The sequence below is a fragment of the Lissotriton vulgaris genome, unplaced genomic scaffold (assembly GCF_964263255.1).
Source record: "Lissotriton vulgaris unplaced genomic scaffold, aLisVul1.2 SCAFFOLD_1386, whole genome shotgun sequence".
Lineage (NCBI taxonomy): Eukaryota > Metazoa > Chordata > Amphibia > Caudata > Salamandridae > Lissotriton > Lissotriton vulgaris.
Genome location: NW_028244137.1, coordinates 52,995 through 66,062, shown reverse-complemented (window position 1 = coordinate 66,062; position 13,068 = coordinate 52,995). Strand labels below are relative to the sequence as shown.

Here is a 13,068-nt window from a genome sequence, read left to right as displayed (position 1 = left end):
GCTGTGGTTTCGTCTGAATCCGGATTGGGATGGGTCCAGGATGTGTTTTCTTCCAGGTGACGGGTCCTCTGCAGGTTGACGGTTTTCTCGATGACCTTCACCTGAATTCACCAAAAACGTACAGGTCTTTCCGACAAAAGTAGTCTGAAGCCTATCAGCAAACACCGCCACATAACTGAAAACACGTGCATTTCTTCTTCCATCCATCCTATATGAAATGATTAAACTAGTTGTCTCCCTGTGTGTTCAAGTTGCATACAGTTGAAGGCTGCAAAAACATGTACATGGCACAACTTGGAAAAGTGTGAAGCCACAGCTTTCAACCCAGAGCCTTTCATTTGTAAAGCTACTTGATAGGAAATACCGGGTAGGAAGCAGCAAATTGTGTTTTCATTTCAAGGCCATACATTTTCCAGAGCATGGGAGAGATCTTTACACACATAATTCGTTTGTACTGTTTACCCTGATATGGATACCTTACTCACTCAGCCACTGGATTCAAGCTAGCCTGGCTGATGAGGGGTGTTACCCTGAAACAGGTCCATGGATGCTTGTTTAAGGTCCAGGGAAGACCTATCTTGGCAGTTCAGACTGGACTGGACTGTTTCCATGAGGAACAGATTCAAAGCTGATGTGCATATGGTTGGGTCTGATCTGGGTTGGTGAAGTGAGCTAAAGACCGATGATGGATTCAACCCAGATCTTTGCCTGGGGTGAGTGTCTGAAAAGTTTCAGCACTCCGTCCATCATCTCCTTTTCTTTTATTTACTGATAAGCTTTTCAGGGAAGACAGGACGAAGTAATTGCACAACCTCTCAAATTAAATCATAGCCAAGTATATCTTCAGTTTGAAGCGGTCAGATTGCAAAAGCACATTCTACTGAAATTTACCCATTAGTGAATGGAAAACTACTTGTGTCACATACCTGCATCATCATCCTCATTTTCTTTGCAATTACTTGATCCCTTCATATTTTATAATACATTCACTTTACACTATGATGCTCAAATTTTATCACTCATATTTGTAAAATATCGGACTGCATGATTCAATGTAATGAAAGTATGATGTGCCCTGCGCTATTCATGTTGCAACACCTGATTACTCTATTTTGTGCTGCCCCATAAGCACATTACTACCTCCACCCCTGCCACACATTTATGACACTTGAATAAAACCCTGAAACTTGGTACCTGCCTGCTCATGCTATTTTCATTGAGGCCATGCTTTCAAGGCCTGCTGTCACTCCTGGGAGACAAGAGAACTGCATGGACAAAGCTTTATTACTTAGCAGGCAAGGTTTCAGATAATGAGTGACATTTCAGCAACTATGAATGACTCTTTCTCACGATAACATCAAGCAATTTAGACGAGGTAAATATACCAATAACATCAAAGATTACACCCAGACAGCTGAAAACACAACAGAGGCAGACTGCATGACTGCACAGTTCTTAGAGCTACAGGCCAGGGTGTGCAGGCAGCTTAGAATGACTGAAGCATCAGTGTTATTTACTCAGCCAGCCAAAGCAAGTTAGCTGAACTGCTGTAGCACCCACCTATTAACTTTGGCTCCTTTCCACAAATCTGCACTAAAGTTTTACAAAAAAAAAGTAATCTGGATTCAATTAGGCATGACAAGTTTATTAATGGTCCACCAGTGGGCATGAGAGAAAAACAGAGGTGCCATGAAAGTGATTTTACATTTTAAATCACATAGAATCTATGCTCTCCTATAGAGAATAAAACGATCAACAAATGACATTATTCAGTGCTTTTCAATACCATTCAACACAGTGATTTTCAAAAAATGAGCATTTAAAAAAAATGGGGTAAGCTTCAAAGAAGGTGTAACGGATAGAGATATCTGGATCATTATTCAGCATATGGTCTCTAAACAGGTGTTAGAGGACCGCCACAAGTTAAATTGAAAGAATAAGCAAACAATACTATAGTTCATTTTAGGTATGTGAATCCAAACTCGGTTTCACATAATCAAAGCTCTTTACTGTGGTCACCATTACAGGACTCATGTACATGCCCTGCAGCAAACCCTCACTACACACAGCCAAACAATATAGTTCTGCCACCTCCTGGTATCAGGAGCACCCCTACTTCTCATACCAAGTGTGGGGCTTGCATGTGCTTGTAAATCATGTCTACTTTTTTCATTTAATTTTCAACATTATTAGTTACTCCATTTTTTGTTGCTTTTAACTACACGATTGCCACAGAAGATTTCTTTCAATGTAATGACGTTTTTTCTTTCTTTCTGTAATTGAAATGCCAAATCGGAAGTTGCAAAGTGATTCATTAATTCTTCAACTAACATAACTCGGGGTTGCAGGGCCCTCAGAAGAACAGATAGCCTTTTTTCAGTTGAGTGAAATAACCTTATGTATCCAAATATTGTACAGCTTTCGCAAGTCTGTAAAATTCTTCAGACTTTGAAAGCTGCTTTTCTGTTCTATGTATAATCTCGGGCTCTAATTTTGACGGAGATGGAAGAGTGGTTCTATATAGATCACCCAAGCTGCCATTCCCCTCCCCCTCGGGAACCTCCTTCCCGCCGGGAATCAGTGAAGTCAGAAGACTGTGAGGCCCCAACATGAAAAACACCGACCTTAGTTGTAATGTCGAGTCTTGCATATTCAGTGCTGTTGCATGCACAGTGAGTCGTAATCACTGTGCATGCAACACTGCAATGGTAGCAGGCCCAGCACTATGAACAAAGCTCGTCAGAGGGGTGGCACAGGCAGTCGTGCTCCTTCAGTCACGGTGAGCTAAGAACGTGACTGCAGGCCTCGCCAGTCGGCCTGTGCCTCTTGAGAGAACCATGGCGCAGTACTTGCATGGAAGGCAGTATTGAGTTGGCAAAATTGACTCTAACAGCCCTTTCACGGATAAAGGCTGTATAGTTTGCATTTTACAGGTACCGAAAGCTCCAGCCGGAAGGCGGAATCAATTAGGAAATGGACAGCTGCACACAAATGGGAATACGAAAGGAATGAAAAAAGGCCAAAAGTAAAGTGAAGGCATTGTTTGGAAAGTAAATTAGCCGTACCTGTACTGCTTTCTGCGCTGCTTTCTGCATGTCTGCAGTTCTGTGAAGCCACGATTCAAGTCACGCGCCCACATTTGCTGCACTGTCTCTGGGGCTGACGGCAGATTAGTTCTCTGCGCCCTCTACTGGTGTAGAAGGACCTATGCAGCTTTGAACAGACGATTCTGTTCTGTAAACAAAATGTCACCGCAACTTTAAAGAGATTAAATATCTGCAAATGGATCAAAATGTGGAGAAATACAAGTACATTATGAAAGAGGGAGGTGTTCTGGAGTGGAATTACAGTTAAGTTTGGATTTTTAAGAGGAATATTAGGAAAGAAACACCTCCCAAAAGAGTGTCATCACATGGGCCGATCAGATCGGCCTGAGCACTTTCACTTTTAACACAGGGCCGATTAGATCGGCCCGTGGCACTGCTTAGGTTAAAGGAAGAGTGGATGAAGGATATTGTGGAGGCTGAGACACAGAAGTCACGAAGCAATGTTTGCATGCAATTCGGGAAACTATTTCTTATACAGTCCAGACATGGGATTGATTTGCAAAGCATGTGCCGAAGCCAAGATTGTTGGGGACTTTTCCACAGGGAAGAAAAGGAGTGATGGCTGGAAACTGGACTACATGAAACGCCATCTACTTAGCAAAGTACACTAGTCTTCCATGGTGATATTGAGAAACAGAATTGCTGCTGCCTGGTTTGGTTTTGGAGTGCGGGCTATGCTGACAGAAACTGCCACTGACAAAGAGAATAGAATGGAAGTAGTTGAACGCTAAAGATCTATGCCTGAGGAGATAAAGATTCTCATCAACAACGTGTTGCTGGCAGTCAAGATGAATACTTCAATGTTATCTGTACAAGACATCCATGACCACCTAGCTTTGTATGTGAAGATACCAGACAGCTGGAGGAGCAAGAATTATGCCTTTGAGTTCCTTGAGGCCATCAATAGCGTGATACACTGTGAAGCTATGACAGAACTTCGGCAAGCTTTGTATTACACCTTGATAATTGATGAGAGCACAGATATTTCTCTTGCAAAAATAATCATCCTGTACTTCAAGTTCCGACCTGTAACATTAACTGAGCACAAAACGCAGTTTGGGGGCATAGTGAAGCTGGCTAGCTGTAATGCTGGGGCTATCACTATTGCCGTGAAAGAATTCTACACTGACAATGAACTGGACCTCATGAAAATGGTCTTGTTCACATACGATGGTGTGTCGGTGATGCTGGGTAAAGAATAATGGTGTTGCTACTCGCCTTAAACAGTCCATTCCTCATCTAGTTGAGCAGCATTGTGTCGTCCATCGAGAAGATTTGGGAGTTGATGATGCCTGGAAGAGGGTTCCAATGATTAAAGAGATGGAGACATTATTGAGGACTGTCTACACTGTGTTCTCCAGATATCCTGCAAGGAAGTCCAAGCTGGATGAAATTGCATCGGTCACTGAATGTGAAGTTGTCTCTTTTCGACCACTGAATGAAGTCCGGTGGCTTTCAATGCATTTTGCTGTTGGTGCAGTAATTCGTAATTGCGAGACTGTTCTTATGTACTTTGAGCATGAGAAAGTTGAGGAGAATGATCCAATTGCTAAATATTGTTATGAAAAGCTATCGGACTCCAACTACCATATTTCCCTTGCAGTACTTAATGACATTCTGGGAGAATTTGCATCTTTGTGCAAACTATTCCAAAAAAGTTATTTGACTACTGTTGAAGCTGTACAGTATGCAAGAGCAAAGATTGGCCAAATTAAGCAACAGTATTTGAGGGACACTTTCTTTTGGAGCAGCGACGTAACAGATCTGATGGTGTTGTACAAGGAAAGGCAAGAGTTTGACAGTGGGCCTATTTTGTCTTTTGTTTCCCTTCTTTGTGAGCACATGCAAAAAAGGTTCCCTGAAGACGAGCTAAAAGAATGGGCAAGTTTTGAGATCCAGGCAATAGCAACACAATCACATTTTGATTTTGGGACTGAGAATATTCAAAGACTTGTTGAAAAGTATAAAAATGTCTTGGCCATGGGTGATTGTGAAACAACAGAAGATGTTGTTCGACAATACAGAGGCTATAAATATGTGGTGGCAGAACATGTAAAGGGTGGGTTATTTACCACCTTTCAAGACATGGTGAATTTCACTGTACGCAATGCTGCTCAGTATAGTGTGGTGTCTCGGCTTGTTGATGTCTGCGCAACATTTCACGCATCTAGTGCAGACTGTGAACGAGGATTCAGCCTCATGTATACTATCAAGAGTAAATTGAGGAATAGACTAGAGCAGAAGCATTTGAATATGCTGATGAGGACAAAGGCCTACCTCCTGAATGGGAAAGTTGACCCAGACCGAGTTTATCAGCACTGGAAAAATAGCAAGGATCGCCGTGAGAAGCAACCCTGTCACCCATCTAGTGATGCCACTTGACGTGTCTGAACTGCCCTCTCCCTTCTTGTGTATATGTGATATTGTATAGGCTCGCAACATTTCCCCACCCAATAAACTGTGATCCAGTTAACAATATTTATTAAAATCTTATGATGGTACCACCATTGAAGTCTTGTGCTTTTCTAAACTTGAAGTGTACTTGCCTGTGTAACCAATTCATGTCATGGCGTGCTTATCCAATTTGCAAACTGCCCTTAAGACCCTTATTGTGGCGCTGTATGTGTGAAAATGCACCATATTTTCACTTTTTAAATTAAACGTTTTGAGTGCCATTTGGCACCGCAGACACGCGCGGTTTGGGTACTGGCGCACATAGCCATGGTTGCAGTGCACAGAGACCCTCCACTGCCGCACACAGAGGAAAAGAATTAGAGGGAACATCGGTAACAACACATCTTAAAGGAGAGTAATACTCTCCAACTCACGGATAGCGAGGTAGTTACGGGGCACAAATGCCCGGGAATACCCGGCACATAGGACCACTTGAATCCTGTTTTATTCACGTCGGTCCACCAGGTCAGCAAACCCGCACACGCTCACTCTCAATGTAGGCAGGGATCTCGTCTCCTGCACCTCTGCTCTCGCCAGTGAAAAACGAGTGGTACAGAAGGCAAAAAGGGCACAGAAATACCGGAAAAACGAGTGGCACAGAGGCAAAATAAAGAATACAGAAATACAGGGGCAGCTATGAACAGAAGGCAGAACGGGCAGAGAGGCACGGGGGCAGCGAAGGGAACAGAAGGAAAAATTGGGCTTAGAGACACAGGGGCAGCGGGGGGTAGAGTCCATCACTGCTGCTCACTGCGCTGCAGCCGGGTGCTGCCGGGGAGGATCAGACCAGCCTCGCTGGAGTGTCCATCACTGCTGCTCACTGCGCTCCAACGGGGTGCTGCCGGGGAGGATCAGACCAGCCTGGCTGGGGTGTCCATCACTGCTGCTCGCTGCGCTCCAACGGGGTGCTGCCGGGGAGGATCAGACCAGCCTCGCTGGGGAGTCCATCACTGCTGCTCACTGTGCTACAACGGAGTGCTGCGGGGGAGGATCAGACCAGCCTTGCTGGGGTGTCCATCACTGCTGCTCACTGCGCTCCAACGGGGTGCTGCCGGGGAGGATCAGACCAGCCTGGCTGGGGTGTCCATCACTGCTGCTCGCTGCGCTCCAACGGGGTGCTGCCGGGGAGGATCAGACCAGCCTGGCTGGGGAGTACATCACTGCTGCTCACTGTGCTACAACGGAGTGCTGCGGGGGAGGATCAGACCAGCCTTGCTGGGGTGTCCATCACTGCTGCTCGCTGCGTTACAACGGGGTGCTGCGGGGGAGAATCAGGCCAGCCTCGCTCTGAAGTCCATCACTGCTGCTCGCCTCTCTACAACGGGGTGCCGCGGGGGAGGATCAGACCAGCCTGGCTGGGGATTTCACAAGGATTGAAGCACTCCACATGTAATAGCCCAAATTCAGCTTAGTCCATATAAAAAGACATCCAGAGAATCTCCCATGCAGATTATCTTCTTTTATTCCATTAAAGTTCTGATCCAATCCCAACCAACGCGTTTCGCCGAGGTTACTTTATACCTCTCGGCTTCGTCAGGGCTGGAAACAATACAAAATAATATGCTCTTACCATATTATACATTTCCGTACATATTTTGAGAATAGATAGAGCCCCACATGGCCCAGTAGAAAACCCGTGTACATATTTACACACAAAGGGGTGATTACATGCTCGTTCTCAAAAAATATAGCAACTCATTATTTAAAACAACACAAAAACCAATTCATTAATTTCCAATGTGGAAACAAAAACTGCCTTCACCGATTTGGTGAGTTTGTTCATGCACAATGTCAAGTGGGATAAACATCAAGTGAAATTGCTCCCCCAATTCCTAAAGTCTTTTTAAACACAAATCAATGCTCATGGTTTACCTTATCTTCTCTCTATCTATTCTCAAAATATGTACGGAAATGTATAATATGGTAAGAGCATATTATTTTGTATTGTTTCCAGCCCTGACGAAGCCGAGAGGTATAAAGTAACCTCGGCGAAACGCGTTGGTTGGGATTGGATCAGAACTTTAATGGAATAAAAGAAGATAATCTGCATGGGAGATTCTCTGGATGTCTTTTTATATGGACTAAGCTGAATTTGGGCTATTACATGTGGAGTGCTTCAATCCTTGTGAAATCTGATTGTGCCTAATCATTTGATTACGCAGCGAGGAGTTGGGTGTTTTCCTCCTATAACTTTGAAGCACCCTTAGAGCTTTTTTTTGTTGTGCTTGAAATAGATGGTGTGATACTTCTCTAGCGCTTGCAAAACTCCAATCAGCACCCGAAGTTTAGCAGCCTGGCTGGGGAGTCCATCACTGCTGCTCGCTGCGCTACAACGTGGTGCTGCCGGGGAGGATCAGACCAGCCTCGCAGGGGAGTCCATCACTGCTGCTCGCTGCGCTACAACGTGGTGCTGCCGGGGAGGATCAGACCAGCCTCGCAGGGGAGTCCATCACTGCTGCTCGCTGCGCTACAACGTGGTGCTGCGGGGGAGGATCAGACCAGCCTCGCTGGGGAGTCCATCACTGCTGCTCGCTGCGCTACAACGTGGTGCTGCCGGGGAGGATCAGACCAGCCTCGCAGGGGAGTCCATCACTGCTGCTCGCTGTGCTACAACGAGGTGCTGCGGGGGAGGATCAGACCAGCCTCGCTGGGGAGTCCATCACTGCTGCTTGCTGCGCTACAACGGGGTGCTGCGGGGGAGAATCAGACCAGCCTCGCTGGGGAGTACATCACTGCTGCTCACTGTGCTACAACGGAGTGCTGCGGGGGAGGATCAGACCAGCCTTGCTAGGGTGTCCATCACTGCTGCTCACTGTGCTACAACGGGGTGCTGCGGGGGAGGATCAGACCAGCCTCGCTCTGGAGTCCATCACTGCTGCTCAGCTCTCTACAACGGGGTGCTGCGACGGAAAATCAGACCAGCCTTCCTTCAGCAGAAACGCCATTCCTGAAGGAATCCCACAGCCCATCAAGGTCTCCCTTACAGGAACACATACAATCCAGTGAATGGAGAAGTTTGTGGAAAAGATTCCACAAACCCCCCTTTCCACTCTAGAACACCCCAGGAACAGGGGCTTGCCCCTGGAGACTCACTCACAGAGGTCTGAGTGTGTCTTGCAAGGGGCATTGTTTTGTTTGCGAGCAGCTCTCAGGGCTTCCTCACTTCTGTAGACGACTTCCTGTGCGAGAAGCCACTATGGCTCTCGAAAAAGCCTGAAGACCAGCCCTTTTTCTCCAGTCCAATTTTCTACGTTACTTTTTCTTCAGGTCCTAGAAGCATTGGGAGTCTGTGCAGAGAGGGTAGGAGGCAAACTATGAAAACAAGATTTCTGGCCAGTGGATGGAGGGCCAGAAGTTGTTCCCTCCACACTCCTCTTTCTTTTCAACTTTTTCCTGTCTTGCTTACCATCCCTTCTCCTCCTCCACTACTCTCCCCTCTCCCTCCTGCATTAGCCACCCCCACGCTACCCACGACCCTCACTCCTTTCCCCTGCTGTCACCTGTTCCCATTTTTTTCTTCTTGCCCTTTCATCATGACTATCCGTAGCCCTCCTCTTCATCTCTTTCCTCTTCATCTCCTTCCCTCCATAAAGCTCACTACCCTTCTCATGCCCTCCCTTACTCCTCTCTACTCACTCGTCTCCACTCATGTGTCCTGCCGGAACCTGCCCTCTCCCTCTCTGCTCCAGCACTCCTCACTCTCAAACTCAACCCTCTTCCTCAACTGAACTTTCCTCTCATTCACCTCCCACGCCCTCCTCATCCCTTCTTTCCAACTAGAACCCCTCTCTTTGAAACCTTTCTTCTCTCGTCCCTCCTCTGCTTTGTCTTCTCCCGTCCGCGCTCATGCCACCCCTCCCATCCCTGTCCACCTTCCTCTCTCATCTTGACTCTCTCGCAATTACTGTCTTCACCCCCCTTCATTTTGTGTTCTCTGTCTGCCCTCTGTCCGCACCCCTGCTTTTCACTCCTTCCCTTTCAGCTGCTCTCATCCTCTCTAGTTCCCCCTTCGCTTCTCTCTTCCTTTTTTGTCTCCTTGTGTCCACCCCCTTTTCTCTCTCTTCCTTTCGTATTCAGCTCTCCATACCACCTTCCTCCCATTCTCCATTTTCCTCTCTCGTTTCTTGCCCTTACTTTCTCCCTCTTCCACCTGCTCTTTCATGCTTAGGGGAGAGAGCAGAAGCACGTTAGCACTGGTTAGCCAACGTGCACAGAGTCCTAAGGCCACAGAAACAAATTCAGCAAAAATAGGAAGGGTGAAGGCACCAGTTTGGGGTGACCCTGCCTGTAGAGAGGGCCAAGTCAAACAAATTCAATAGTTGTTTTCCTCAAGTGCCACTAACAAGCTGAATCTTGCAGTAGTCGCATCGATCCTTCATGAGTGACTTCCAAGGTATATCATCGGTAAGGACGTAAGCTCTGGAGAGATGAGATAAAGGCCGGCGTAGAATGTTGAGTTCTGACGTTCACGCAGTGTAATCAAGATGTGTTCAACTACTCTCCGTGTGTGGCTTGGTTATTGGCGAGTACCTAGGCTGGCAGGACGCTATAACTGGTGACAATATAGGGGATACGAAGTCCGTACACTGAGAGCGCTCTTCCAGAGAGTTTGCCGTGGTCAAGCACACTGCTTGTGCGTGCCACATGTGCCTCAGTTGAAGTGCAGAATCAATGCTGGCACTGGTGGAGTCTCAGTGCAATGCCAGCCTGAATAAAATGCTTAAAGATAAAGACAGCGACACTGAAAGTCTACATGTCGCTGAACCGGAACTGAATGAAACAGCTTCTAATGGAATATATGGCGCCATTACGCAAATTAATACCATTACGCTATGTGGAGTAAGAAAACTAAAGGTGGACAAGGAAAGCACACAGAAATAGTTCAGTACACATTACACTGAAATTCACATTCTATGAAGCAGAGATTAACCAGATGTTTATGAAGAAACATTTCAGCACAAAATCGACCAGTGTTATCTGCTTTCATGTACTAGTAGTGTAAAAAGATTTATCTCCTTCTCTAAACCATCAACAAATCATTGTCTCTCAACATGCTGGAGAGCAGTCCCAGACAGAGGGTCGGGTTGGGTTTGCCGAGTTTCCACAGACGAAGCGGCCCACCACCAAAGCTGCTGCACAAGGGGCCCAGAACAACTTCTTAGACAGCCATAACATACAGAGCTCCGATGGAGAGCCAGGACGAGAACCAAGCTCCAAAAGTCATTAAGGCTGACCCTGAAGCCGGCACATCACGAGGCGCTAGAAAAGCTCTGTCTGATCAAGTTCCACAGGAAGTGCCTGAGAGAGCACTACTGTCCTCCAATGTATACACGGCTGCTGCATTCTTAAAACCGCAAACTGTGTTTGATTTTGCAAAAAAACAGAATATTGGCGATGATGGATGGATAGAAACTTTTGAAGATTTCATAGATGCAATAGATGAAAAAGAGTATAAAGTATCTTGAGAAACATGGCCAATGAAGGAGGCAAGAAACCATGAAAAAGAATTTACAAGAAGGTGAAAAGATATATGATCAAATCGAAAAGGCCTTTAAGGTCAAGTTTAAGCCAGTGCCAAATGTGAATTATAAAAGATATATCTTCATCCAGAGACCAGGTAAGACCATTGATGAGTTTGTTGAAAGACTGGATGTTTGGTAAAGCACTGTAAATTCAATTAATTTATGATGAGGAGGCTACCCTCCTCAGAGTGATCAATGGATGTCTGTCTGAAGCATTTCAACGACGAATGCTGATGGAAACTGAGCTTGTATCAAGTCCTCAAGGCTGCTTGCGCTGACAAGCGTACTTATCGCCAAGTGACTGACATGGAGGCTGTAGATGACCAAAGTGCGTCTGTCATGAGCACGAAAAGTAAGCCAAGGTACAAGGCTGAGGGACACAAGGTACTGTCTCCACAGAAAAACAAAACGTGTTACAGATACGGACTGTCATTTCCACACAAAGGTAAATGTCCCGCCATTGGACAGATATGCATAGACTGTGGTAAAGCGAATCATTTTGTGATGACTGCAACGCGAAGATAAAAGTAAGTGTGTAATATAGAATCTATTTTTACTTAATCCTGCGTGGATTCCCTTTTTTGATTTACTCACTGTGTTGCTGCACTAGTGTGTTGCACAAATGCTCTGCACATTGCATCTTTAAACTAGCCCGACTGCTCTGCGCCAAGCTACCAGAGGGTGAGCGCAGGTTATCTCAGGTGTGTATCTGGCTTAACCTGACTAGAGTGGTGGATTCTGCCTGGCTTAGGTGCCTACCCTAGCCAACCAGAACCCCCATGTCGAACAGTGGTTCTTGTGAATCACTTGATTTCCCAGCATGCTCCTGCTGCAGGACCAGGTCAACGCACTTTGTGTAGGAGGACTAGCCACCATTTGTGTCTCAAAGGGAAGTGTGACTCTTTTTCCTAGAACATACATTTTTTTCCCCTGAATTGTAACTGTTCACTTCTCCATATTATATCAATGCAGCTTTTTCAAGAAATATTTTCTTCATGTAATTTTCAATGTTTTTTCTATTTTGCAGAACAATCACATCTAGAAAATATGAATGGGAAAGAAAGCCATAAAGGTTCCGGAGGCAAGATGAATTTTACTCAAAATATCTACTTAAGGAAACGGCGCAGAATGCACATGAAGGAGAGACGCTTTGCTTGTAATATGTGTGAAAAAGAATTTATCAATGAGACACTTCTTGTGAGGCACAAAAAAGGACACACCAGCCTCAGGCCATATCCCTGCGAAACATGTAAAAAGTGTTTCAGTCAAAAGGCAACTTTTTTACAGCATCAAAGAACACACACTGGAGAGCGGCCGTATCACTGCACAGTGTGTTCCAAGCGCTTTGCTCATAAGAATAGCCTCGTACAGCATCAACGTGTACACACAGGAGAGAGGCCTTATCACTGTACTGTATGTGCCAAGAGCTTCACTCGAAAGAAAATTCTTCATGAGCATCAACACATACACACAGGAGAAAAGCCTTTTCACTGCACCATGTGTGAGAAGAGCTTCAGTCAAAAGACAAAGCTACTAAAGCACCAAAGAACACACACAGGGGAGAAACCTTATCATTGCACTGTGTGTTCCAAGCGCTTTGCTCATAAAAAAGGCCTTGTACAGCATCAAAGCGTACACACAGGAGAGAGGCCTCATCATTGCACTGTGTGTTCCAAAACCTTTTCTTGTAAAACAAACCTTGTACTGCATCAAAGAACTCACACAGGAGAGCGGCCTTATCACTGCACTCTGTGTTCCAAGCGCTTTTCTTATAAGGCGTCCCTTGTACAGCATCAAAGCGTACACACTGGAGAGAGGCCTCATCACTGCACTGTGTGTTCAAAGCGCTTTGCTCATAAAAAAGGCCTTGTACTGCATCAAAGAATACACACAGGAGAGCGGCCTTATCACTGCACTCTGTGTTCCAAGCGCTTTGCTGATAGGGGCTCCTTTGTACGGCATCAAAGAACACACACAGGAGAGAA

At 45.7% G+C, this 13,068-nt stretch overlaps 1 protein-coding gene across 1 annotated transcript in view; it reads left to right on the top strand.

Annotated features, from left to right (window-relative positions):
* LOC147668135 (uncharacterized) overlaps positions 1-13,068 on the top strand; it is an 83,441-nt gene that overhangs the window by 70,027 nt on the left and 346 nt on the right. The window contains exon 3 of the mRNA XM_086948755.1: positions 12,111-13,002. Coding sequence (XP_086804881.1) covers positions 12,111-13,002 — 892 coding nt within the window. The remainder of the gene's footprint in view (positions 1-12,110; positions 13,003-13,068) is intronic.